Source organism: Periplaneta americana, chromosome 12 (assembly GCF_040183065.1).
Source record: "Periplaneta americana isolate PAMFEO1 chromosome 12, P.americana_PAMFEO1_priV1, whole genome shotgun sequence".
NCBI lineage: Eukaryota > Metazoa > Arthropoda > Insecta > Blattodea > Blattidae > Periplaneta > Periplaneta americana.
The window spans coordinates 146,554,236-146,582,135 of NC_091128.1; the positions used below are offsets into that span (position 1 = coordinate 146,554,236).

At 36.8% G+C, this 27,900-nt stretch overlaps 1 protein-coding gene across 5 annotated transcripts in view; it reads right to left on the reverse strand.

The window, feature by feature from the left end:
* LOC138710952 (putative fatty acyl-CoA reductase CG5065) overlaps positions 1-24,368 on the reverse strand; it is a 52,176-nt gene extending 27,808 nt beyond the window's left edge. The window contains exons 1-4 of one of the 5 annotated variants that reach the window (XM_069842178.1): positions 24,222-24,368; positions 20,792-21,018; positions 8,767-9,015; positions 6,832-6,977 (exon numbers count right to left, since the gene is read on the reverse strand). In XM_069842178.1, the coding sequence (XP_069698279.1) occupies positions 6,832-6,977; positions 8,767-9,015; positions 20,792-20,986 (590 nt within the window). In that variant the 5' untranslated portion in view covers positions 20,987-21,018; positions 24,222-24,368. Of the gene's footprint in view, positions 1-6,831; positions 6,978-8,766; positions 9,016-12,362; positions 12,496-20,791; positions 21,109-21,248; positions 21,512-24,221 lie in introns of those variants that run through there. The other 4 variants (XM_069842177.1, XM_069842180.1, XM_069842176.1 and 1 more) reach the window with 4 other exon arrangements.
* Positions 24,369-27,900: the final 3,532 nt, after the last annotated feature.

Below are 27,900 nucleotides of genomic sequence, written 5' to 3' on the forward strand. Positions count from 1 at the left end.
CGACTCCTCAAATGGAGCCAGAGTCAAAGAGATAGCTCTCATCAGTGAACGATTCAGACACATCTCTACTTGTAACTGTTATTTGGAACATAGTATTTTTCCGGAACTGGAACAGCCGGAACTGTTCCGGGAAAAGAACAACTTCGCCCATCACTAGTAAATAGTGCTTTGTGAATATTAGTTAATTGAAAAATGAGTTCTATTCAGTCAATACTTAACATAAACACAATAAAACATGTTATAATAACATTTACACAGATTTTAAAAACAAACGTTTTCGCCAATTTTGATTGGTATCTTCAGGTCGTGTAGGTCGAATGGAACATGTTATAAAAAGTGAACACTTGGTATATGACGTTAAAAACCAAAGTTACAACTGTAATATCACTTAAAAACAGAGAATAGAATATAGCAAAAAGCCTCCACGATGTGTGTAGAATCACTGTGTTGAAAGAGGAGTGTGTGAACCAAGGAAACAGCAAAACTCAATTGTCTTACCAAGTGTTCACTTTTTATAACATGTTCCATTCGACCTACACGACCTGAAGATGCCAATCAAAATTGGCGAAAACGTTTGTTTTTAAAATCTGTGTAAATGTTATTATAACATGTTTTATTGTGTTCATGTTAAGTATTGACTGAATAGAACTCATTTTTCAATTAACATTGAACTTAACGGAACCAATATGCCTTTGAAATTAAAAAATATTAGTTAAGATTAAACAGTTCATTGTTGTTCGTAATAGTCCAAGTAAATTGTCATTGTCGTCTGTGGAGTGCAATAACGAATACTGTGTTACTGTGTGGAGAGCAAATCCTATTGTTGACGGGAGCAGAATTAAATTGTAGAAAGTGATAATTATTGTTGAGATAATTAAATTACATTGTTGAGTTGGAATAAATTTACAATATACAGCTGTCTGGTATTATTGTAGTAAGGTATTTGCTGTAAGTTTAACTTACAAGGACTACCAAGAACATCGGTAAAGTTGAAAAACACGATCGGCCAAAAAAAAAAAAAGAATATTACAGATAAAGAATGAATTATTCAGGAGTATTATTTCTTTAATTGGCTAGTATTCTGAAGCTAAAAATGTGCTGTGAATTCCATAGTTGCTTCGTAGAGATTTTTTTTACGATTTTTAACTACAAATTACATTTTTAATACGCACTTATCATAACAAGCGATATAAATCTACACTCTTGTAAATTCTTTAAGACTGTAGCCTACATTAGGATGCAGAATTAAACTGTAAAGAATCAATTTCCTAAAGTCGTATGGATTGTAACAATTGTTGTGATAAATCGTAAGAATTATGTAATTTTTAGTTAAAAATCGAAAAACAAAATCTGTAGAAAGCAATTAACAACACATTTTTAGCTTCGGAACACTAGCCAATTAAATAAGTGATACTTCTGAATAGTTCATTATCCATTTGTAATATTATTTTACCCTTAGAACAGAAGAGAAAAATATATTTCACTAACAACTTCAAATTCGTGTAACTCTGAAAATATTGAGATTAGGGTACATGTTTAGATGACATCTTTTGCTCAGAATGTCTTCGGAAATAAGCTCTGTAAGTGGCGGTATAACACGGCAATAATAATAATAATAATAATAATAATAATAATAATAATAGTATATGGGTCCACCGTTATGATCTCGTGATACAGTGTGTGATTATTGATTACTGGATAAGGAAATTCATGCACTAGAAGTCAGAAAATATGCAATAAAATAAATCATATAGCCTACAGTAAAATCTACTGCTTTGCAGAAGTTATATTTAGTTGAGGCTTTATTCTGGCCAAATATAAAATGTGTTTATAAAATAAATAATTTAATAATGGCAATATTAAAACAATAATATAAAGCAATACTTTTTTTTTCTTCAATTTTCCCGACAGTACAGTTGTTCACAGAGGTAACAACAGAGGACACTTTGCCGCGTGCGATACTTCGCAGATAAAATGACAGATCTATCGCGGGAGATGACAGGATGTTATATGAGAGGTAATGGCGAAGACTTAAAAATCAGGAGTGGAAAGAAGTCGGATCCTGGCCCTTTTAAATTAGTACTATCCCGGTATTCGCCTAGAGCAGCGTTTCTCAAACTTTTTTGAAGTGGGGACCACTTTTTTAAGTCAGAACAGTTCCGCGGACCACCTTACTCTTGTTCCCTTCGATAGCAAATTTATCATTCTTGTAGCATATTTTAATATCAGAATTAGTTAATAATAATACTTTTGTAATTATGTTTTTGTAGGCAATCACAAGTAACTTATAACAAATTCTATGCATTATTGTTGTTGTTGTTGTTGTTTTCTAATGCCAGGCGTTTGACAATAAAGTCATTTGACCTCTTGCACTCCAATATTTTTCAAAGACCTTATCATGGTCGGCCACTGAAGCACAGATTTTGAGGTGTTCCGAATCCATTTCTTGGTTTGAGTTGCACAATGGGCAGTTAGGGGACTGATATATTCCAATTCTATGCAGGTGTTTGGTCAAACAATCATGGCCTGTTGCCAATCTAAATGCAGCTACAGACGAATTTCGTGGTAAATCGGGAATTAACTGTGGATTATGATGCAGAGAGTTCCATTTTTTCCCTTGTGATTGTGTTATCAAATTTTGTTTTTGAAGTCTAAGTATGTAGATTTAATAAATCTCTTCACAGAGTAATATGTAGATTTAGTAACAGGTCTGTAAGTAGCAGTGCTGCCCTTCTTTGCTAATGCATCCGCATTCTCATTTCCCAGGATTTCACAATGGGATGGTATCCATTGGAATACAATTCTTTTATTGAATGATATTGATTGAGAGAGCATTTTAGTTATTTCTGCTGTTTGAGATGAAAGTGTGTGTTTAGAGACTATTGATAAAATAGCTGCTTTGGAGTCTGACAATATAACTGCATTCTTAAATTTATTGATGTGGCATAGAAGATTCCTGAGACATTCACTTATTGCAACGATTTCTCCATAAAAACTTGTTGTTCCATAGCCAAGAGAATTCTATGCATTGTTGATTCATCGCTTGCCTGTTAGCAGTTAGTTGCTTGAAATTCTTCTTATATGATACACGCTAGTAGTTGTCCATGTCTGTGTTAAATAGTGCCCATTATAAATTATGGAAAACTGGCTTCGATCCGGATCTTTGAAAGAAAGGAACATGGTGATACGCTTCATTTAGGCAGTGCCAATAGTTCAGAAGCTGTGTGTGAAGAAATATATTAATTATAGTGCCATTAAAGAAATATCTAGTCCCAGTGGTAGCTATTCTAAGAAAAAATACTTTCGTAAATATAACAAGAGTTATTTGGAACTTGGATTTACTTGGTGTGACAATGAGAGTAAACCAAAACCTCGGTGCGTTGTTTGTTACGAAGTGCTTTAAACGAGTGTATGAAACCCGCGAAATTGAAACGGCACTTAGAGACGAAACACGCAAGTGTAAAAAGTAAACCTGGCGGATTTTAAAATAGGCGTAGTCTATAAATTTCTTATATCGCCATCTGGAAAAACAAATAAAAAAATTAATACAGAAACATGCTCGATTTTCAACAAGTAAAGATGCAATTTGGCACGTTATATTATTGGTTACGACGTGCAGTATGTGCCCATTTCAATGTTCAGACTGGGTGTCGGCAAAACTATTAAGAAAGTCATCAATACATACGGTACTTTGGTCAACTGTTATGAGTTTGGGTAGTCCCTGGCTGGATTACAGGCTCGGTGCCAGATATACAGGGAAAAGATGGCGGGAAACGTCACGTTCATAGTGCTTTAAATCCCTCTTTGGTGATGAGAGTATAATGGGAAGTGGGTAGATGGATAGGGTAAGAAATTTCATAAAATATTAGTACTGGGAGAAAAAGTGAAAGGCGATTGCCATGTGTCATTTTGAAACTCTGAGATTTTCTGCTATAGTGTGATACGCAATTCGCTTTAATCTTATTTTTTCTTCTGTCTTTTTTGAAGGACCACAAGGGCAGAATTCGAGGACCACAGGTGGTCCGCGGACCATAGTTTGAGAAACGCTGGCCTAGAGGCACTTGAAAAATCCGAGTTAGGAACCCCAGAACTTCCGAATTCGAGGCGAGAATGATAACCATTGGTCTACATCACAGTGTTCAGTATAAAAGCGATGCTAACAGTAATAACTAATATAACTTGCATATTATAGGTTTCGACTCTGTGGAACACGCCAATGCATTTCAGGCACTGTGTAATCAAGGAATCGAAACAAAGTACATCAGAATACTGAACAAGTTGTACAGACAGACAGGAGAGTCAGGCAGGGCGACCCAATCTCCACCAAACTCTTCATCTGTGTATTGGAAGTTGTATTCAGGAAATTAAAATGGGACAAGTACGGCATAACCATAAATGGAAAGAGATTAACCAACTTGAGATTCGCCGATATGTAGTGTTATTCGCCAGATCTTCTTACGAACTACAACAAATGCTCCGAAAATTAAGCAAGCTCAGCAAAGATGTTGGCCTCTCAATGAATCAGAACAAAACCAAGATAATGTCAAATAAGCCACCAAGACCAATAGAAGTAGATGGAACAGAATTGGAATATGTGGACGAATATGTATATCTGGGTCAGCTTGTATCACTCCACCAAAGAATGGACAAAGGAATAAGGAGAACGATACAGGCTTGGAAGGCACATATACAGTGCGTTCGCTTCCCCCTGCGGCCGGGCGATGAACAGCAAGCACGCGGAGCAGCAATAATATAGCCTACCAACGTGCTGCCACCCGTGCTTAAGAATCACTCAACAGCTGTCCATCATTTTGCAGTCAGCTGACCTAATTGCGTTCTGTTTCAACAATCAATTTGCTTTACTGAAGCGCTTAAAAAAACGCCTCAAGGCCACGCGTGGTGGTTTCCGTGAGCAGTCAGTTTACGGTTGTCAGTGTAGAAAGAAGATGTCAAGAATGCATCAATACAGATGGACACCACTTTTAGCATTTTTTGTAACAAGGTTAGTACTCAAGTGATAATAATAAATGAGTAGGATAAGCTTGAGGATTGATACACGTCGCTAACTAATGCTCCGCGCTTGCTGGCTGGCCGCAGGGAGAAGCGAACACACTGTATTTGTAATTTGTTAATATTTCCTTAATATATTTATTGAGTCCACACCTGTGGAGTAACGGTCAGCGCGTCTGGCTGCGAAACCAGGTGGCCTGGGTTCGAATCCCGGTCGGGGCAAGTTACCTGGTTGAGGTTTTTTCCGGGGTTTTCCCTCAACCCAATACGAGCAAATGCTGGGTAACTTTCGGTGCTGGACCCCGGACTCATTTCACCGGCATTATCACCTTCATATCATTCAGACGCTAAATAACCTAGATGTTGGTACAGCGTCGTAAAATAACCCAATAAAAAAATAAAAAAATACATTTATTGACTATATTACATAATATTTTTATATCGTGAAAAGTTTACTTTTGTATTAAATTCTCATCTAAAAATATCTGTAAATATATTTAAATATTTAAAACATATACATTAGACTAATAATGTATTGGCGTTTACAGAACTCATTGCACATTTTACTAAAATTGCTTCTGCCAATAAAAAACAAATGTTAAAATCTCACCTTTCCCAGATCTTCGTCACCAAAGGCGGAGAAAGAACAGTTTCCTTGGGAGGGGGCAACGCAAAACAATAGAATCGCGATATAACATGGTTATTGGGGACATTGGTTTACCTTCTCCCACCGTTATAGCTTGATCGTGGAACAGTATATTGGAATATGATCATTTAATAAAGGTATTTGCGGGGGGCATATTTCTTACAGGGTTGTCGGCCTCGGTAGCGTAGATGGTATAGCACTGGCCTTCTATGCTCGAAGTTGCGGGTTCGATCCCGGCCCAGTTCGATGGAATTTAAGTGTGTTTAAATGCTACAGGCTCATGTCAGTAGATTTACTGGCATATACAAGAACTCCTGCGGGACAAAATTCCGGCACACCGGCGGCTCTGATATAACTTCTGCAGTTGCGAGTGTAGTTAAATAAACCATAATTAAAAAAAAGATTCTTACAGTGTTACATCCACATCCGCGATGTTTGGACCTAATTGTATAGGGCTAGAACTGTAGGTCTACTACAAATTATAATAGGGTATAACTTAAAACAAACTCCCTATTTTTCTCAAACACAAACACATGTATACATCAATAACACTACTAATAGTGCTAAGAGGAACTTTTTTGTCTGAAGTTTACCTTCCTGAAGATATCATATGAAATGTAAATTCTAGTTATTTTATTTAATCTCTCGTCTTTAAGTTTACACATTATACCGGGATCACTTTTCTTTTTTCTGCATTGTTCTGAAGTATGTTATTCATATTTCTCCAAGTGGCGGCCTAAACACCTACAGACTTCTAACACATGAGTGCAGGCTGTTACAAAAGAAACATTAAAGTGCTTCCATTCCTCAAAAGAGGTACATAAATTCTTGTACATTCAGCAATTTAAAATAAATATTATAGTCCAGACACAAGATCTGAAGACATTAATTCGTCAATTTAAGCACAGAAACTTAATCATAGAAAAGCAAGAAAAATCTTTTGAATTCAATATTTTCTAACGCTAATATAAAAAAAGAGTTCAGACAAGTTTGGGGGGCAGTGCCTTCCCATGTCCCCCCTCCATAACTCTGCCTATGGTCGCCACTGAAAGTTGCCTATTAAGTTTTGTTGTATCATTTAATTTTAAAACGTAAGAAAATAGCATTTTTTGTGACTTAGCTAAATGTATTTGAAACAGTCACCCGTATTGTAATAATTATGAATGATTACTTACGTTGGCTCTATTGACTGAAAATCTGTTTCGGACATCCAGTTCACGCATTCTGTTAGTCTTCTTGGATCGTGTGGTGGAGGATAGACCTTCTCGTCAATTTCTTTCAGAGAACAATTAGAGTACGCTGTCGATACGTACACCAAGGCCTGTTAACAATATAATGACACAAATTTAAAAGAAAATGTATTTGCTGTATAATTTGAGTTTACGTAATCGTAGAATGATTTCACTGGTTAACAGCCATTTTGTATCTGGTGTGTGATACATCAGTTCATATCAATTTTTGGTTGTAGAATCCGAAACGACCTTTGCAATTGTTGTATCACTTAAGTATTTTGAGATATTTTAGAAAATGCACTATATCTACCTACCTGTCTGTCTGTCTGTCTATCTATCACTTAAGCGTTTTGAGATATTTTAGATTTTATATAGATTTTTGGTTAAACTCTTTATTTCGATACAATATACGGTGGAAGAAGGTAGGCTATATTTATTGGACTACAAATCAGGAAATTGTTGAAAGATCCTACCTCTAATGTAAAGTCACAAATTTAATCCTGAGTTAATCCTTGGTCTTCTTTCAGAACTATTGTTTACGGATTTCTGGGTAACAGAAGAGACGATAAATATTTCCAAAGTGACTGCTCTACTAGGTAACTACAAAAACTCAAAATTCAGATTTACACTCACACCTTGACTTTTTCTCAGAAAACTGAGGTGCTTGTAGTGACGAACAGAGTGAACGTTTTCACCAGTACATCCACAATGGAGAGTCGTAACCCAGTTTACTGGAACCGCTCAATTACTGCTGGTTTCTTTTTAGAGAGAAGGTTGAGACACCGTACAAAAGAAATTGATGGCACAGAATATTTAAGAATTTAATTCATGTGGTAATCTGGTGACATACACGCGTAGTATACACTGAAAGTGATTCTACTGAATTTCTGAGTTTGTCAGAAACGATGGATGAAGAAGAAATTATGTCACGGTCTCCTTGCTACAAAACATACTATGACCAAATAGCGTCACAATGATAACGGAGTGAATCTAGTAGGCTGTGATCGAAAACGAGACCGGCAAAGTTAAAACTTCGCCAACATTCATGTTCTCGTTCCCGGACTCCGGCAAGCTTCTCGTTAATTGTGAATGCTCACATTTAAATGTATTTATTTCAACAATTTTTTCGTTTTTATTCTCGTTTCCGTTCCCGGTTTATTGTGGACCAGGCATAACCAAACAAATGAATTATAGGCCTAGGTGAAAGTTGGTATAAATTCACGCGCACTTTTGTCACTCAATTATGGCCCATTGTGCTATCTTCTGAATTTAATTTTATCTTTGGCGAAAAATGGCTGGCGAATGTTTGTCTGGAAAGTTTCTCATACAGAAACAGGATTCCTTTAACTTATATGCCCTAAATGTGGTAACCGGACCTTTCAGTCTTACTGAGGACTTTCATTGATCTTAAAAATTCACCTCTGTCGCCCGAGTTTGAACACATGAACTTCCGAGATAGTGACGTGCTGATATTGAGGATTACTTCAAGATAGAAAATTCATATAATACCAAGACCATCTTCCAAAATGAGGGATTATACCAGCATTCCTTAAAAACGAGAAAAAACAGACCAACTTGGTTCAATTCCTAAAACTGCTAAGATGACATACAAACACATAGCATCGCTGTGACATTGCAATGATGGACAAAAAATTGTGAGTGTATAGTTCGACGTTATTGTGTATAGGACATTCGTTATCTCGTGAAACCTACCTGTGCGTAAGGTGAAGGACAAAATGGACTGGGAAGCTTCCCTCGCTACGTTTTCACTGGTAACTAGCCAGCTCACATACCTCCACTTACTGTAAGCTATGGCGCACGCATGCATTTGGTTTCACGAGATGAGAATGGCCTATATTGCTTTATAACTCAACTTACCACAATCTGAGGCATTTCCTTACAGAGGTATACTATCTCTTGCGTTCCCATGACGTTCGTTTGAAGCGCCACTTTCAGATTCTCGTTGAACTTGATGGTTGCTGCTGCATGGAACACGATGGACACTTCTCGACAAAGACGATCTCTATCTTTAGGCGACAGTCCCAGACCTGGCTGAGTGATATCTCCCGTCATTGGAATGACTTTCTTCATTGGCTGCGTGTAGTTTCTTCTTACAGTATTGAACACCTGAGAAACAATTTTATTGAAATAATTTAATGTGTTGTTGAATTTAGCGAAAGTAATTGACGCTGCAACTATTTATATTGCAGACATTATGCAATCAATTGCGCTATTTAATGCTAAAAATATAGTTTAGAATATTGATGTTTTCCATAATGCCACAATATTTCGTATAAACCTCCCATATTTTAATATATCATGCAACAAAATTGGAAAGTTTGGGAAATGAAGAGCAATTCAGAAAATTTAAATAATAAATATTTATCAATTGAAGAGTCCACTGCAAGAATGATGGATGTCATTTGGAATACATTTTGCAGGAGAAGCAATTGAAAGTTTGAAATACTTAGCGCTCAAAGCTTAACTGTGATTTTCCGATCATTACTGGACAATGACTATCAGTGTTAGTGTCATATAACTCTGTATGTACATTCTATATGCATTGACAGTATTGGTTCATTTTCGACCAGAAAGTGACATCCATCATTCTTGCAGTGGACTCTTCAATTAAACTCTGCATGTGACCATTGGTAGCAATGACAACTTATAATCTGAAATAAATTACTTGCCACATTCTTTCCAACATGTCCATTTTTACTGTAGCAGTCACAATACAGATGCGGGCTCGTACAGTTGGTCTATTTTATTCGACATTAAAATGTGTTACTGAAAGACTTTCGAATTTCCAGACTCCAATGTGGGAGAGCCATATGCTGTTCAAAGAATACGTTGGGTTGTAGATCAGCAACTCGGAGATAAACAAACTGTTCCAGCATGTCAAGGTACACGGCACCAGTTACCGCTGCTTCACAGTGGAAAATTGGTCTGATAATCCTGACTTTCATTAGACCACACCAGGAGTTGAATTTTCGTATGTGTTGTTGTGGGAGATATGTGGATTTTTGAGCCCAAAATCCGAGCATTCACTCGTCCAACATAAGATGTCCGAAATAGCACGAAACTGAATGTCTGGTGCGGTATAATAAAGAACAGCATTATCGGGCGATTCTTCTTCTGTAAAGCAACAAACTGTAACTGATGTCATGTATCTTGACCTAGTGGAACAGTTTGCATATTCCTAAGTACAGTCGCGACACTGTTATTCCCGGCGTGATTCCTCTTTGCTTACGTCTTAGGAGGTGAAGGCTCTATAAAGTCTAGGTAGGTAGTATCGTTCGCCATTTTTGTTATTTCGTTGCCGAGCTACCATACGAGGAATCTATTTGGCACACCGTTAAAGATTATCATGTCGTAGATCCTATAATAATAAATCGAACGCACTGTAATTCAGCAAATAATTGAGCGGCAAATAACGTCTTCGTGTGCTTTCTGCGAACGCCAACGAAAGAGCCAAAATGGCGGGCGATTATATTAAGTATTTATCAAGCCTTAAGAAACGAATAACGTCTTCCTCAGCGAATCACAAGACGCACACGTTTAAATGTAGCCGACCTGCAACGCGATTGGCTGCCGGAAATTAGAGCGACGGGACTATAGCTGTTCTACAGTCTAAGGTGGCTAGCTGTTCGAACCCAAGAATAACCTTTCAACAGGATGGTGCTTTAACACATTGTTGTTGGTAGGTTCGAGAATCTCTCAGTAACACATTTCCAGGTCGCTGCATAGGAAGAAACAATCATTTCGTGGCCCCACCACGTTTATCTGATATCACTGAATTGCTTTTTGATGCGTACATTTCTTTCCGATGGCCCCTTTAATATATATATATATATATATATATATATATATATATATATATATATATATATATATATATATATATATATATAAGGGGCGATGGCCACTTTAAAATATATTTTTATCTAGGAGTGTCCTCTCACGCAGGACTCTCGAGTAGCCCCATTATAATACCCGATGCCCTTATGTCTCCTGCGTTACAGATCCCCCTGCGCGCCGCCACCGAACTCACCTACAGCCTACATGATCCCTTTCCGCGTAGGTCTGATCGCGGTCCCTCATCCCCGGTCTCACGAGCTACCACCAGCAACGAATGACCACATCCAAGTTAGGTGGTGGCCAGCAGCTGACTGTACATCGGGGCAAGTCCGAGATCTTGGAAATTAAAGGCCATAGTTTAAATTATCCGGCAAATTTCCTTCAATTGGCTGAGGGAAAATCTCGGAAAAACTTCAACCAAGTAACTTGTTCCAACCAGGGTCCGCTCGTTTCACAGTCAGACGTTCTAATCGTTACCCCACAGCGGTAGACGTAGCTTCCGGATATGTTCAACTGTTGTTACGAAAAATTCTACATGGACTAAAATAGGCCCAATATCTTTCATTTAAAGAAACGGCCGACAGGAAAGCGAAACTAGACTATAGTTAAGTCTTGCACTTATGCTTCGGAGATCGAAGATATGATATTTTACTTTCAACCGTCACAATAATAATTTATGAGTCTTTGAAGAAAGTCGTCTCTGATAACAACATAGAGGCGATATTTTGTTATCTACTGATGACCTTCTTGGAAGGTACACGCAGGCAAATATATACGGTACATTTTCCACTTGTGACACACTGGAGAATTTCTATTCCGAGTTAAACATTCCCCAGATATCCAAGTTTAGTTGAAAGTTATCTCTATAGTCCAGCCCCAGTATTGTGTGCTTTTAAATGACTCGCTCTAATTACCCGTTATCATAGTAAAGTTATTATGTTATCAGTTAATTCCCGATTTACCACGAAAATAGTCTGTAGCTGCATTTAGATTGGCAACAGGCCATGATTGTTTGGCCAAACACCTGCATAGAATTGGAATATATCAGTCCCCTAACTGCCCATTGTGCAACTCAAACCAAGAAATGGATTCGGAACACCTCAAAATCTGTGCTTCAGTGGCTGGCCATGATAATATCTTTGAAAAATATTGGAGTGCAAGAGGTCAAATGACTTTATTGTCAAACGCCTGGCATTAGAAAACAACAACATGATCGCCACCTGGCTGCTTCAAGTAATGAACCCTTTGACTCGTATCCTCTTCACACTTGTAAGAAATACGAACCCATAACAGACATTCACAATCACAAGACACGAGATTTGATGGTCATGTGAATAGTCTAGTCAACCTCAGAAGACGCGAAAACGGTACGCAAGATAAAAATGGACTGTATTTCCCCGCCGGGGGACCGTACAATAGAATTTGTTACGTAATCGCTTTATTTTTTACACATACCTAAATTTTCACTGTCTTCACAGATTATTTTCTCTACTTTTTACTTGAAAATAAGGTCTACATAATAATAATAATAATAATAATAATAATAATAATAATAATAATAATACACTGCACTTTTTAATATGTGTGATACTTATTATTACGCATACAGTACTTACTTTTCACACTTCGCTCTACACTGTACATACAGTAGAATATGAAAGAACGCACTACCACTTGCACACGCCCAGGCCCAACCAAAAAGAGAGAAGAAAAGTGTGTGAATCCCCGATGTGTCATAGCACTCAGCCACTCAGTCAGGATCAGCACATAAGACTACGAATCAGAGTCGAAAGATGATAAGCGGGGCGAGAGGAGTAAAATCACGACAGTCATTGATACTAGAAATGAGGGGAAGTAGGTGATAGAAAATATTGTGTTTCTCCTCTTTATATTATGTTCCACTAAAACTTTTTTACAAAGTTATACAGGATGTAACTAAATTCAATACCCAAACGTCTAGGGATGAAATAAGTGACCAAACACTTTTTGTTAAATGACCATGGGTCTGAAACTAATTACTGGATGACAAAACCACAAACTGTACTGTACTGGAAGGAATAAAGAATACAGTTGCAACGTTACTTATGACACTCATGCTTCAAAACCATCAATATTTACATTAATCAGTAAACACGTCATGACGTCAGAGTGCAATGTTTGTACTATGACCACGCAGTACGCTATTGTTCATTGAGAGTAGAGAGATGAAACAGTTCACTTCCTCCAAGACGTTCCTCTTGATTGTGGTTTCAACATGACGGTGCAACTCCTCATTTCTCTCGTGAAGTCCGAGAACATTTGAACCGCAGATTTCGTGAGCAGTGGATTGGTCGCGGTGGGCCCATTAGATGGTCTGCTCGTTCTCCAGACTTCACTCCACTTGACTTTTGTGTTTTTTTAATATAAGTTGAACAGCATGTCCCATTACAATAAAGGTAATATACTACATGCCTTGCTACCTGTATGTTTACATATAACACATTATGCCTCGTTTCTGTCACTCTCTAGGCGTATGTAGGTTTGTTATTTTGTTGTGAAAATTTAAGTCTTTCACTATATCTAGTGCCTACTCTTATCTATCCTAGATTAAATTATCCTAAGTTTACTCGTCTAAATTTATAGCATTTGACATAGTTTATGAATGAATGCGCATGTTCTTGCATTAGTTTACGCTTTGTGAAAGTCCACTTGCCAGTTTTCCTTAACATTTCCCGCTGGAACGCTAGTCTTTCTTTGTCCATTTTCGGCACTCGAAAAGGAGGTAATCGACGGTCTGTTCCTGTGCTCCACACGTACACGACGGGTTGTCCCTCAGCAGCACTGGTTTTTCCACGTCCAGTTAGGAAAGTTGTGACCTTTCCATTAAGTGGAATGTTAACGCGTAACCTCTCTTTTACACTGGGAAAAACGATTTTGTCACTGCACCATTTTTCGTGTTTTGCCATTCACTTTCCCACTTAACCACACTTTCTTCTTGAAGTTCTCTCATGATGTCGCTGACTGGTATCCTGTCGAAGCTCACTGGTAATTCGTTGTTACTTGCTACCTGCTTTGCCAAGTGGTCGACTAGCTCGTTCCCCGTAAGTCCAACGTGTGCCTTGACCCATGCGAAGTGAATAGTCCAGTTTAATGTTTCCAGTTTTCTTATCTGTTTTCTAATTTGTTCTTTCAAGTGGTGATGGTTATTGAAATTTCGTAAGGAATCGAGTGTGATTCTGCTGTCCGTATGAATGGCTGCTGATTTTCGAACATCCTGCAGTTGTTGGAGTAATTCGAGCTGTTCTAGGGCTTTGCGAACTGCGTACTGTTCCGCTTGGTTGTTCGAGCACCGTCTGTGTAGTTTATTTTGTAGCTGGTGGACTAATTCTTGATCAATGAATATGGCGACACCCGAAGTCTCCCTTGCTGCCATCGGTGTAGATGTCTACTTTGTAGGTTTAATGACTTGATTTTTCTTTAATCTGGATTTTATCTGCTGGATGCGGCCATGTTGTGTAATGCTCTACTACAGCGGTGGCGAAAATGTAATCGTGCGCCGAGCCACTGTGTAACCTGCAACGTGCATAGCACCTATGGAGGGAGGCGGACACCCGAAGGGGAAGTGAAGCAACTGTCTGACTTATTAACGGATTTTCATTTTCCTTACGCCAAGCACTTAAATATAATTTTATAGAGTACAAGGCTACAAATTAATGTTTAGTGTGTGTAACGAAGAAAGAAATGAACAATAAATTAACAATATCACAACCTAAAATTAACTGTCTTCAGAATGTCTCTGCGACAAAGTTTCAAAATCAGGAATTACGTCACTTACTGCCAGTCGTAGTTGATCACGAAGGTATTTGTCTGTCAGTCGTGATCTAAATTTGGTTTTTACTATTTTAATTGTTGAAAATAATTTTTCACAAACGTAAGTTGTAGCGAACATGGCTTCAACAGAGCAAGCGAAAGAACGAAGCTTCGGATATTTATTTTTTGGCAAAGATTTGAAATTTCAACATTTATCAAGTCCTTACATCTAACTTTCATTTGACATCACATAGTGAATCAGTGAGTTCAAATTGAAGAGTTAACCGCATTCGTACATCTGCTGAAAAAGGGTCGACGTACAGACATGATGATGATGACAACAGCAACAATAACACTTAACCTTTTAATGTTTCATCAGTAACATGTAGTATAATGCCGTTTTATGTTATACAACCGTTTTCCTCGTAATACTTGTGAATAAATCATACATTTAATATTCTCATCATATTGACAGCAAAAAAATGCGTCCTCCCATCCTACTTGGAACTTTCGTACATGGTTTCTAGAGAGACATATGCCACTCGCAGGTCAGAGACAAATACACATGGAACGGAGTTTGACTCCAATGAGTGAGAGGGTGGGGGTTGGCGGAGGTTAGAAGCAAGGGAAATGCACAGCTATCACTGCGAGCCACAATGTCTCGCGAGTCACGTTCTCGCAACGGCTGCTCTACTGTGTCAATCTTAATTCCCTCCTGGATCCTTTTCGTGCTTTCATGTGCTTTCACCAGCTTCTGAATCTCTATACCTATGGATGTGTTTTTTGTTAGGATGCATAGTGCTTCGGATGACGTGGTTCGAAAGGCCTTTCCTATTTTTATATTTCTGAGTCTCTGGACTCGTAGTTTCAGTTTGTTGTCTCTTTTGTTGATGGCGTCAACCGACACTGGTGCCCCTTATGTCAAAATCGGCAGTATGGCCCCTTTACATATTATTCTCATAACATCACTATTTAGGCCCCAGTTTATTTTAGCAGATTTGGACAGTGCGTGAATAAGGTTAAAGCATTTTTGGCTGACGTATTCTACATGCTGTGTGAAGTTAAATTTTTTTGTCAAAAATTATGCCCAAGTACTGTACTTTAAGCTTTCTGTCTGCTGTAACTGTTTATTGTTGAGGCATATCTTGAGTTCCTGTATACTACTGTATAGGGTATTTAGGCCATACACCATAATAAACGTGTTTTGTTGCTATAATAATAATAATAATAATAATAATAATAATAATAATAATAATAACAATAATCCGTGGCGCTACAGTCCGTGAAGGGCCTAGACCGACCAGTCGGTTGCTGGCCTCACGCCCACATGCCGAAGCAGAGGTGGACGATCATCCAACCAGAGTGGAGGTATCGTGTGGTTAGCACGATGATCCCCCCAGCCGTTATAGCTGGTATTCGCAACCGGATTTCGCTACCTATCGTAGCTCCCGAAGTGCATCACGATGCTGGGTGGGCACTGGTCCCATACACTGGCCGAAATTTCATGAGGAAATTTCTTCCACCATGAGGAATCGAACCAGCACGCATTCCATAAAGCGAGTCCTAGGCGGAATGCCTTAGACCGCGACGCCACGGCGCGGGACTTTGTTGCTATAAACGGAGTTTTAATGCATTTTCTACTCTTCTTTTAGGTTATGTATTTCAGTTAATCCGGACTTTCGTTAAATCAGTCAACTTATCCCCACAATTAGTCCAGATAACGAGGTTTTACTGTATATCTTAAGATTAGGCAACAAATTAGTGATAACGATAAGCGAAAGAATACAGTGAAGCATTATGGAAAAGCACACACACTTCCATTACTAGGTGAATACGCACATTACCCGATCTTTTGAATTTCCTTTACAAATACGTACCTACTGTACAATAATAGGGTACGAGTAGGCCCAATAGTAACATTCTGAGAATATTTCACTTAAATCCAAAACTCGAGCTTTGCTTCATAGGGGAAGGATGAGAGTTGTGATAATTGTGCTAAAATAGATAAAGAAATTCTGACTTTATGTTCGCAATAAACGGACACTATTTTATTCTGAAGTCTGATTATTGTAACATGTAGCTAATCGGCGATATATACAATGGAGGGTAAAGGAACTGACTATCCTACCCCATTATCTCCTGACTTAGTTGACTCATAAGCGATGCCTTGTTGGTTTCACTTGTGAGGTTCAGATCTGTCTTCGGACAGTTGAGTAAACAAACAACTAATTTTATTCAGCATGAAGGTGCTTTTATGCTAGAAAACAATCAGCCAAAACAACAGAACCTGTAGAAATGTAGATTGAGTCAAGATCTAGGGAGTAACGGGTACGATCCGCCTTATCAAAGAAGGAGAAGTGAGCAAGGGTAGTAGATTTCCTAAATAATATTATAACGAGTAAAGTATATTATATGGAGTCAATAGAACTAATTGTATAGAAGATATGTTTCCGCCATAGTAAAAAGTACGTTAAATTAATTTAAGTTATCAAAAATATTACCGGTAATAATAATAATAATAATAATAATAATAATAATAATAATAATGGCTTTATTTAACCTGGCAGAGTTAAGGCCGTAAGGCCTTCTCTTACACTCAACCAGGATTAAAACTTGATTACATAGTTGAACATAAAACTGGATCGGAATTAAGTAATTACATACTGATACAATTTAGGTACATAATGAGATCAAAAGAGGTAGTTACATAAAAATTTACCTCATAAAATAAAAATAAACATAGTGGAATACATATTAATGTTGTTGGAATCAAATATGAATCACATTAAAGACAGAAGCCGATAATTCAATAAAAAAATGTACACAGTAAAAATAAAAATAAACACATTAGTATACATATTAGTATTAGATTACAGTTAACTAGGATTTACATAATTAAACCAGAAACCGACAATTGAATAAAATGTACACAAAAAATAGATTAATAATAAAAAACAACACAGTGGGATAACTTACATATTGTTGTAGTTAATTGATATTTTAAAAACATAATTTTATAATCATTTCAACCTTTTAAAACATTTCAGATTTATGCTGGATGACTGTTTGCATTGCAATTAATAGATTAAGGAATGGGGAGGCAAAATATAAATTGAACCGGCGCCGGCGGCTGAATGTCTAAATTCGAATCAAGAAGACAGCTGTTATGAATGGTAACATTGTTTCGTAAATTTTATTAATACAGTAGAACATGAAAATTATAATAACTTAAAGTGGCTCCATCGTGTACCGGTACGCAAGCAAAGAGCAGTCTGTGATTTTTTCATACTTCTGTGTCATAAATACGATAGACGCAGGGTTGCCAGATTTTAGATCTATCAAGGAGGGACATTCATTTTCCATCGTATAGCCTTGAGTACTTACGTTTGTCTTAAAGAAAAAGTAATATGAATATGAGCAAAGTTGACATTTTCATGACTTACTTACTTGTGGCTTTTAAGGAACCCGGAAGTTCATTGCCGCTATCACATAAGCCCGCCATCGGTCCCTGTCCTGAGTAAGATTAATCCAGTCTCTACCATCTTATCCCATCTCTATCAAATCCATTTTAATATTATCCTCCCATCTACGTCTCGGCCTCCCCAAAGATCTTTTTTCCTCCGGCTTCCCAAATAACACTCTATATGCATTTCTGGATTCGCCCATACGTGCTACATGACTGTACAGAAAAAAAAAAACTTTATATGCAATTGAAGAAACTAATACCAATCTGAAAATTATAATGTTAATAAAAAACATTGTAGGTACAAGTTTCCAAGTGCAAAACGATATTTATCTGGCTGTAAATTATATCACGTTTCTCTGGCGTCTTTTTGAAGAGCTTGTGGTAATAATATGTTATGCCAAATTAAAACTTAATGATTTAATTGTAGTAGTTCTGTCTCATAGATTCTCCAGTTTTTATTATTAATTATTGTAAAGCACAAATTCTGTAAGATGACATCACAAGTGACAAAATATTTAAATTTAAATGCTTATTAATTGATTATAATGACATAACATTTATTGATACCTAAATTCATATTTATCTTGTGACTTGGCATATTAGGCCCACTGCCCCAAACCCATCATTTAACATACAGTGTACATTCGCTGTTACAAACCTTACATTTGCCAAAATATTGTTTTTTTTTTCCAATGTGTAAACCTACATTGTTAAGAAAATTAATTTAAGTTCATTGTAATTATTTAGGCCTAGAAGAAAATAGTTACTGTGTGACGATAAAATTATACAAGTGGTGTTAATTTTCTAAAGGAGGGACTTTTTGCGTCCCGCCTCGAATCGAAGCGGGACTCGGGATTTTTATATGAAAATCGGGACATGTCCCGCCAAATCGGGACATCTGGTAACTCTGGATAGACGTAAATTACCCCTTATTATCGCATTTGAAGCAAAATTTCTTTAAATTGTGTTGTTTTGTTGTTCAGTCAACTATCCGAAGACAGGTTTGAACCTCATTAGTGACACCAATAAGGCATCACTCATTGGGCAACCAAGCCAGGGTTAATGTGGTAGGGGTGGCCAATTCCTTTCCGCCTTCATTGCATACATCGCTGACTAATCCCCATTTCAGTTTGGTTGATAGGCTTTCCCCTCTACTGACACTCTTTACCATCCGTGAAGGGGAAGATGCTACTGTCTATCTTACTAACGTTCGACTAATTGACTTTGAACATAGTGAAAATTCTTATTATTGAAAACGTTTAACAGTAATCTATATTTCGAAAATATATACTAAGCGTTTGTATTTCATTTTATTGTTGTTTATATCAACTGGCGCATTAAAAAGCTACTGACAGCAGAAGATATATGTTTTCTTCACCGCTAGTTGCTACTCTAAGCATACACACTGGGACAATCTGCACTGTGTCGCTCCCCCAAGACTTCATAATACAAACTAACATTCCTTAATTTAATTAATTATTAGTTGAAAATATTGTAAGAACGATATACTGAAACAAGTAATTGTCAAACATCTGTGTCACTGTATTTTATATCCACTTATGTACTTTATTTAATATTTTATTTTCTTGTGTGTACAACTTGGGGGGTGTAGGTATAAGAGGTAACAGCTACCGCTCTGTTACCGACGGACTCAGGGCACGTAGAAGGGGAAAGAAATGCCTTCGCATCCTCTCAACTTGTATGAAATGTCGTTTAGTAACGTATTACACTGATCAGACTTCAGATGTACACAAACAATTAGGCTCCTCTTTCCCTCACACATATCGTCAAGTGAGATATACTGTCTGATAACAGATGTATCAGCCAGAACCTCAATCAGAGGTGTTTAAATTATGAATGTCCATTATTCCGGGAAATGTACTGTACATGTTTGTAAACTTCTCAATCTACATTCATGACTAAGTCATTTTTTTCTACAACAATGAAAATATGGTGAATTTATGAATGGAAAGGAATCAGGAAGAATTGGATCGTTAGAAATTTATTTTACACCAATCTACATTGATTTGTAATTTACCAGTTAATAAGTCATTGTCGACTGATTCTCAACAATGAATGGATAACCGTTGGGACAAATAACTTAATGGAAAACTAAAGGTGATTAATTCTTTGGTCCAGAGAAATTTATTGAATGCTATTAAGGTAAAAAAAACGGCGAATATGAGTGACGCATTCCTGTATATTTTATTTAGCTATATTTAAATAGCAGGGGAATATGCCTACGACGGGAAAAATATTTCATTTTCATCAAACTGTTTATGAAATTTATGTGATCATTATTATCATCACCTTTAGCTTATTTAAAATGTAACAATTGTGTCTTGTAAATTACAATATTTCAAGTAGTCACTTTCTGTTTGTATGGGTAAGTTAAGCTCCACTTGTAATGAAGTAACATGTAGATAAAGCTGCATTATGTAGGCCTAATTTAAATTCTGTTTTGTAGTGGATAGATTAATTCGCATTATATTATTTCACTGAATAGCGAAGGAGTTAGTAAGAACTTAAATATGTTTAACATGCAGGCCTAAATATATAATGCATAATAACTCGTTTTGTATAATATTTATAATTTAATCAATATCGTCGTCAGTTTGTGAAATCGATATATACAATATTAAAGCTAAAGAATCTACGCTATGAAATAATGAGACTATGAAAGAAATAAAAACGATTAGGCCTATAATAATTGGAAAAGCGACAAAATTAATTCAATGTGTAAGGCTCTTCCCACATATCTTGTTGATGAAAATAAATACAAGGACTTACCGGATCATCAAAAAGTTTAGCAAGACGTCTTGTCACATCTTGACCTTTCTTAGGCCTCATCAGTAGAAAGATATTGCCGACATCTGGACACGAGCGTAACAGTTTTTCTAGCAGTGACTTTCCACAAAACCCCGTTGCTCCTGTTATTAGCAGAGATCGTTCTTTATAGAATTCTTGAATGGGTGTCCGTTCCATGGTTCAACAGGTCCGGTGAACAGCACTGATACCTATAAAAGTAGTCATGCCATTGTTAACGTTGGGTTAGAACAGAACCCGAAGAGTTCGTTGCTTCAACTGTAAAAGCATGTCACCGGTATTGCTATAATAATATGTTCCGGTACAAGCGTCACTCGTTATCAGTGAGAAGGTGAACCTACGTGACGCAATTGCGATATGTCTCTCAGAACTGCTGTACGCTGTAACTCTAAAAAAATTACGATTCTTGTTATTTACTCACCACAGCGAAATTTTCGCTGTTAAACATCGTAGTATTCCAAGTGCAGCAACCTTCCCAATAAATACGTAAAATTAAATCGTAATTGTTGTTTTTATCAAGATTAGACTAACGTGTATAAACTGCATGTTTTGTATCTTTCAATGGAAGAGTTATTAATGTATATATGTAGTTTACATACTATTATTATATTCAATGTTTTCTTTTTGAACTTCTGTTTACCATAAATATTACGTGATTATAAATTATGTTATTGTAAACTGGGGTGATCAGTCATCACTTAGAATACTAATGTCACCATCATGAACACTGTCTTGTAAATCACTGTTGCCAACATATCGCTCTACAATCTCGCTAACTTTTCAACAAAAAGTAGCTAAATCTCTCCAAAGTTTGTTAAAAAAAATCCCCAGAAATGTCGCTAAAAATTAATAATAAGGCTAAGGCTCCACTAGCTGTATTTGATAGCTGCAGTGAGTTGTAGTCTACTGCCTGAAAATGGAATACACGCAAAACAAGTGTAGGTGGCTATATGGGCAGTATTTCACTGCGCCTAACAGAATTTCGGCGGCAGTACCAAGGTCTACTGCCAGGGGAATAGAACATGTTCCATTTTCGTGCCGTTATCTGTCGCCGAAGCCTGGCTCCACTGGCCGTGGTAGTCCTCCTGTTTCCAATTATCCATGAGGCGAAACATCCCCTATGTATGAGCATTATTACTTGGTATGCTCACTTACTTACTTACAAATGCCTTTTAAGGAACCCGCAGGTTCATGCCGCCCTCACATAAGCCCACCATCGGTCCCTATCCTGTGCAAGATTAATCCAGTCTCTATCATCATATCCCACCACAATTTAAGTCACACGGAGATAGTGTGCACTCGAAGTTGGTTGCTTGACGGTTGTCAGCCCACTTTGAGGTCTGTGGATATAGAGGGAAAAATTGGATCGGTGTCGGTTAGAGTTCCCGAGTAGCTCAGTGGTAGAGCGTTGGTACGTTAAACCAAAGGTCCCTGGTTCGATACCCGGCTCCGGAACAATTTTTCCCTCCTAATTATTCAATATGTTAATGGCTTATGAGCGAACATGTAAACGGACCAGTTATTACTACCGGTTCAAGAAATAAATTGTTTATGCTCTCTTTTCTTTGAACGAGATGGAAGTACGGAAATTTCGCAAAATTTTGCTAGCGTAGCACAGACAACAACTTATACAGTCGCCATGACAGCCATCGATCCTTCCAGCAGTTTTGTTCCTATTTCGCTGCAGCGTGACGTCATTGTTGTCCACCGGTCCGGTGAGATTCGGAATACGCTGAATATACTGTAGAATGCTAAAAATAACAAAATGGAGATCTAAGAACGATTTTGTAATGTATGTAGTTATAGTCGTGTCGCTGTTATTTCCGGTGTGACTCCTCTCCTTTGCTTACGTCTTAGGAAGTGAAGGCTCTATAAAGTCTAGGTAGGTAGTATCGTTCGCCATTTTTGTTCTTTCGTTGCCGAGCTACCGGTTGAGAAATCTATTTGCTTCAGCGTTAAACATCATGTTGTAGCTCCTATATAATAAATCAAACGCACTGTAATTGAGCAAATAATTGAGCGGCAAATAACGTCCTCGTGTGATTTCTGCGAACGCCAACAAAAGACCCAAAATGGCGGGCGTATATAATAAGTATTTATCGAGCCATAGGAAATTCATTACATCATCAATAGCGAATGACAAGACGCACACGTTTAAATGTAGCCGACATGCAACGTGATTGGTTGCTGGAAATAAGAGCGACGGGACTATAGTATAAGGTCCAGGGGCTATGTTCCATTTACTTGTAAGTAACATTCTTTTGGATTTTATGCGAATACCAATTTGTTCCTTCATAGTAGTATCTTCAGTATAAACAAAAAAATCTTCGCATTATCTTTTGCGTAGCCGTTTTGCACAATTATCAATTTTTAGTAATTAAATAGAACGTTACAATGATATAAAAATTTTAACTTAGGGACTTGAATTCTTTCTGACTATAAATTGATAATACGAAAGTGGACTCACTATTACGTAGCACGGAGTAATTCAAATGTGTTTCTCCCTGTAAATTCGTCACAGACATCTTCTGAATCTAACTTTTCAGCACTATCCTTATGTGTAACAAGGAGAGATGAATAAAGTGCACACCAACAATGCATCCTTATTTACTGAAATTTTACTTATTGTAATTTACTGATTTCAATAAGCGTCTATCGCATATCATGTTCTTGTTTAGTTAACTGTCGTACTGTCCGAAGATAGGTTTGCACCTCATACACGACACCAGTAAGGCATCACTCATGAGGTAACTAAGCCAGGAAAGAATGGAAAAGGAAATAATAATAGTAATAATAATAATAATAATAATAATAATAATAATAATAATAATAATAATAATAATAATAAATTAATAAGACGACAAATTATTGAGTGGGCTTAGGCCCCACGGGCCCGTATAAGTTGGCGCCAATAACTATCAAGATTACTTATACGAACTAATACTGTCATGTCCCATCTTTAAAAAAAAAAAAACAAGTATAGGAATGTTACAATCGAGCCCCTACCACGCCTACAGACTGGCATGTAGAGAATCCAAAAATGAAAATATATCTAAAAGAAAAAGTATTTGTAATTTAAATTTGTAAACCATCTTTTAATAGAATTGTAGCAAATAACGTATGTAGTTAACTCTAAATCATTAAATCTAACTATGAGTCTAAGAACTACTATAAAGCGGCTAAAGCATTAATCAATTTACCAGATTCTTATAGGTACGCCATTTTCGGAATTTCTTTCAATATACCGCATACTTATAAACTAAAAAATTGGAGCTTATGTTACAGTGATTATTGCACACAAAATTAACGTGAAACTTAAATTTATCTTCACAACAATGAGTGGTTGATTAATATTTGTTTCTCTCAAACACATGCCATATTATTTTAATCTTACCTCGACGTTAAAAATATGTCTGTTATTTAACTCATTTCCTTTCCTTGTAGTAGAGTCTGAAATAAGATGGCTCCCACTTCACCTTTTCAAACCCTGGGTATATTATAACAGCTGCTAATTTTCTTGTACAAGACATTAGTCACGATTTTACTATAAAATGTGTACAGTATGACATGTAGACGACACCTTTAATTTAGAAATTACTTAAGCGTTCCGACAACACTTTCTTTAGCTATCAACTTCCGTCCAGCCAAGCAGCATTGCCTTTCTGTTTCACTAGAGGCGCCACAAGTACGAAACGCCCTATGAACAACCTAATTCGCACGGGGCCTATAACGATTAAAATAAATTCCTCCTTGGATCATCCTAAAAACATTTCTTTCCTTCTATTGCTCACTTTTTACAACACAGATGTTTAAATTGAATTTTAATCACATTCCTCATCTAAAGACATTACAAATCTTTATTAAAAGTTATTTTTAAGATTTCATGAAGTTATATTATTTATTCTGTTTGATATTATAGATCAGGGGTCTCCAACCTTATTCATAGGCAGGGTACATTGGCTTAGTCACAATATTATGAAGGTCGGATTACGAAATATATTTGAAAAAAATATTTTATTTTGTTATTAATTTTATTTAGGCTATATTACAATAGTAGGCCAAGTTTTAGTTTCCTACTGCCACTTCCAACGGACTCCTAACGAATATTCACACTTTATCACTGGGATAGTGGCGCTGGAAATCAATTTAGAACACTTTTATCTCAGCCACGACACATTTCAATTTTTATTGTACAATGTAAATGCAATTATCTCTACAATGACACAATAATTCTTGCAGATAACACAGAAACAACTTCGGAAACGTAATTAACAGAGTCGCAGTTTCATTTCACTTCCATTAGATAACTCAGAATTCCAGCAGACGATATGGTACAGGTGTAGCAGAGATGCCAATATCGGCAAACGAAATGAAACTGTGAGGAATGTTACAACAGGTGTGCTAAACGTTATACTTGTTTTTTTGAAAGATGGGCCATGACAGGAGCGTTGCGATCGGAAAAACAACTGAATGTCACATAGCGTGGTAGGCCTGTTGCTATGGTAACAACAGTTGAGTTGCCAAACTTAGTTTCCACGTGGTGAGTGCTTCATAGCTCTCTCGGCGACATTTATTGTGCACACAATGTTAGCATTGGTACGTTTCGTCTCTGATTCTCTGTCGATTTTTGTATTGTTTTCTTACCTTCGCGTCAATTGTCAATGAATGTTTTAACGTCAGTCATCTCAACGACAACTGCTAGCTTCCATCAGCTGGCAGCGTGGTAGTCCATATTGGCAACATGGCACTGTAGTTCCAAGCTCGGCCGCTTAACTGTCATGTCCCATCTTTAAAAAAAAAAAAAAAAAAAACAAGTATAGGAATGTTACAATCGAGCCCCTACCACGCCTTAGCGGAGAAGTGAGAAATATGTTCCCAAATTGAAGTAGCAGAAATCCGCCATTTGTTTGGTAGAAAACGCGCGAGATTTCGAAACCGCTATTTAAATACGTGTATTGCGTATCCTAAAGCTAAATGTTTTTGTGTAAAGGAACAATACTTCCTTTGCGAGATACCTTTAATACCGTGTTTCTGCTGTCAGCAGAGTTGCTAGGTTTTCTGCGAGGAAAATCGGAATATCAGAAGCTAACTTAAGACATTAGTCTTATCAACATTTTACCATAAAATTTATAGCAGTTTTCTGCAAAGTAGTGTTTGCGTGCTTTTTAATGTAATAGGCCTATTCGCCTCCGTGATAAACACTGAAGTACAAAGGACACACAGTACAATGAACATTATAATTTTTTCTTTTATTAACCACGAATATGTTTTAACCATTTGCTACTAAATTAACTTTGTAACCGTTACTGCAACAGTTTCACTATCTGACGATGAATCCATGTTTAAACATGGTTTAATAAATTTTAAAACACAGCAATTGTTTACACGATATCAAAACGCTATCTTTTTTGCCACTCAACGCACTCAAAGTACACATTATTTAATAATTGTGAGAGCAGCGATCAGGGACCGAAACGGATTATCAACAATGCGGTAGAACTAGGAGAAGTAAGTATTATTTTGCGAGTTTAGTCGCCTTACGGCAATCAGCTGGGCTACCTCACAGACTTACTGAATATCCGTGGTAACTTCTATGTTTACAATGTTACCATTTGAATCAATATATAGGCTTAAATAAAAATATCGGATAATAGAAAATACCGACGTAATTTGTTTAAATAATAATCTGTAAAATCGGGTTTTTTTGTCAATCCCGACTCGCTTTAATCGGGACTCAACCAGGAAATTGGGAGAATCCCGCCTAAATTGGGATACCCGGAAAGCCTGGCTGTCAGACTTGTATCATTTTCGTAGGAACTCGGAATGTGAATATTCATAACCACGGTTAATAAAAGAATTAATGTCAACTTTTAAATTCAATCTATAGGTTAAACTGCTGCATGAAGTCAAAAAGCACAATTATTATTATTATTATTATTATTATTATTATTATTATTATTATTATTATTATTATTATTAGTAGTAGTAGTAGTAGTAGTAGTAGTAGTAGTAGTAGTAGTAGTAGTAGTAGTAGTAGTAGTAGTAGCAACAGCAGCAGTAGTAGCATAAGAAAATGTTAAATTAATTCGTAACTAAGATAAGAATAACTTTCAATCAGTTATATTAAAAAATGTTATAAATTATGCAGTTTCTGTAGCTTTAAATTCAGTGAATATTATTCATGTATGCACTGAAAAAAGAACTGTTTGAAGAAAATAAATAATATAGAGTAGATGAAGTACAATAGCAAAGTATATGGTAATAGCATAGTTTGAAAGGTAAAAACTATCTTCGAAATGAGTTGAACACACTGAATGATTCATTGTAGGGTAGAAAATCTCTCTGCGGATTGCACCTGTCCACTTTCGGTTAAGAGATTCTTTACTCAGATGAAACTTGAAGCATAAAGAGTCACATGACAAGTACAATAATTTGTCTTCTTAACATAATATGGAGAAAAAAATCGTCTTAGAAATGAAGGATTAACTAATCAGTGAAATATAACATTCCTTCCTACTTTATCTTTACATCCGTGTGCATTACTGCAATTAAAAGCAGCGCACGAAACAACTGTGCTTATTCAGCTCTAACAAACAAATGGCCGCCACACGGCTGTTCAATTTGGGAGCATAACACTAGGGCCAGTGAGCGGTCTAGTGTTTCTTTAGTAAGTCTATGGTTACAATAGGTGTGTAACATGTTAGGTTAGGTTAGGTTAGGTTTTGTTAGGTGTGTAAGATAATATGAATGGTTACCACAGTTGGCGACACTGCAATCATTCTCCCACTCCACCTCAAATAACGTCACAACGACGAAATATGGCCGCCTTCTTCCTTCAAGTACGACGATTTTCCTATATAAGTAAGGAACCTATTTAGGGCGGGTTAGGTGGGACCACAGCTCTCCCTGTGATCACGTCGAGTTTCTACTACTCCACACTACAAAACTAAGGTATTTTCAGTGTTTGTTTTTAATTCCCTATACTGGCAATACCAAACTAAAAATTCACCCAATAGTATTTTCAGAGAAAATACAAATTATATAACTATGTGTATTGTGTAATGAAGTTTAAA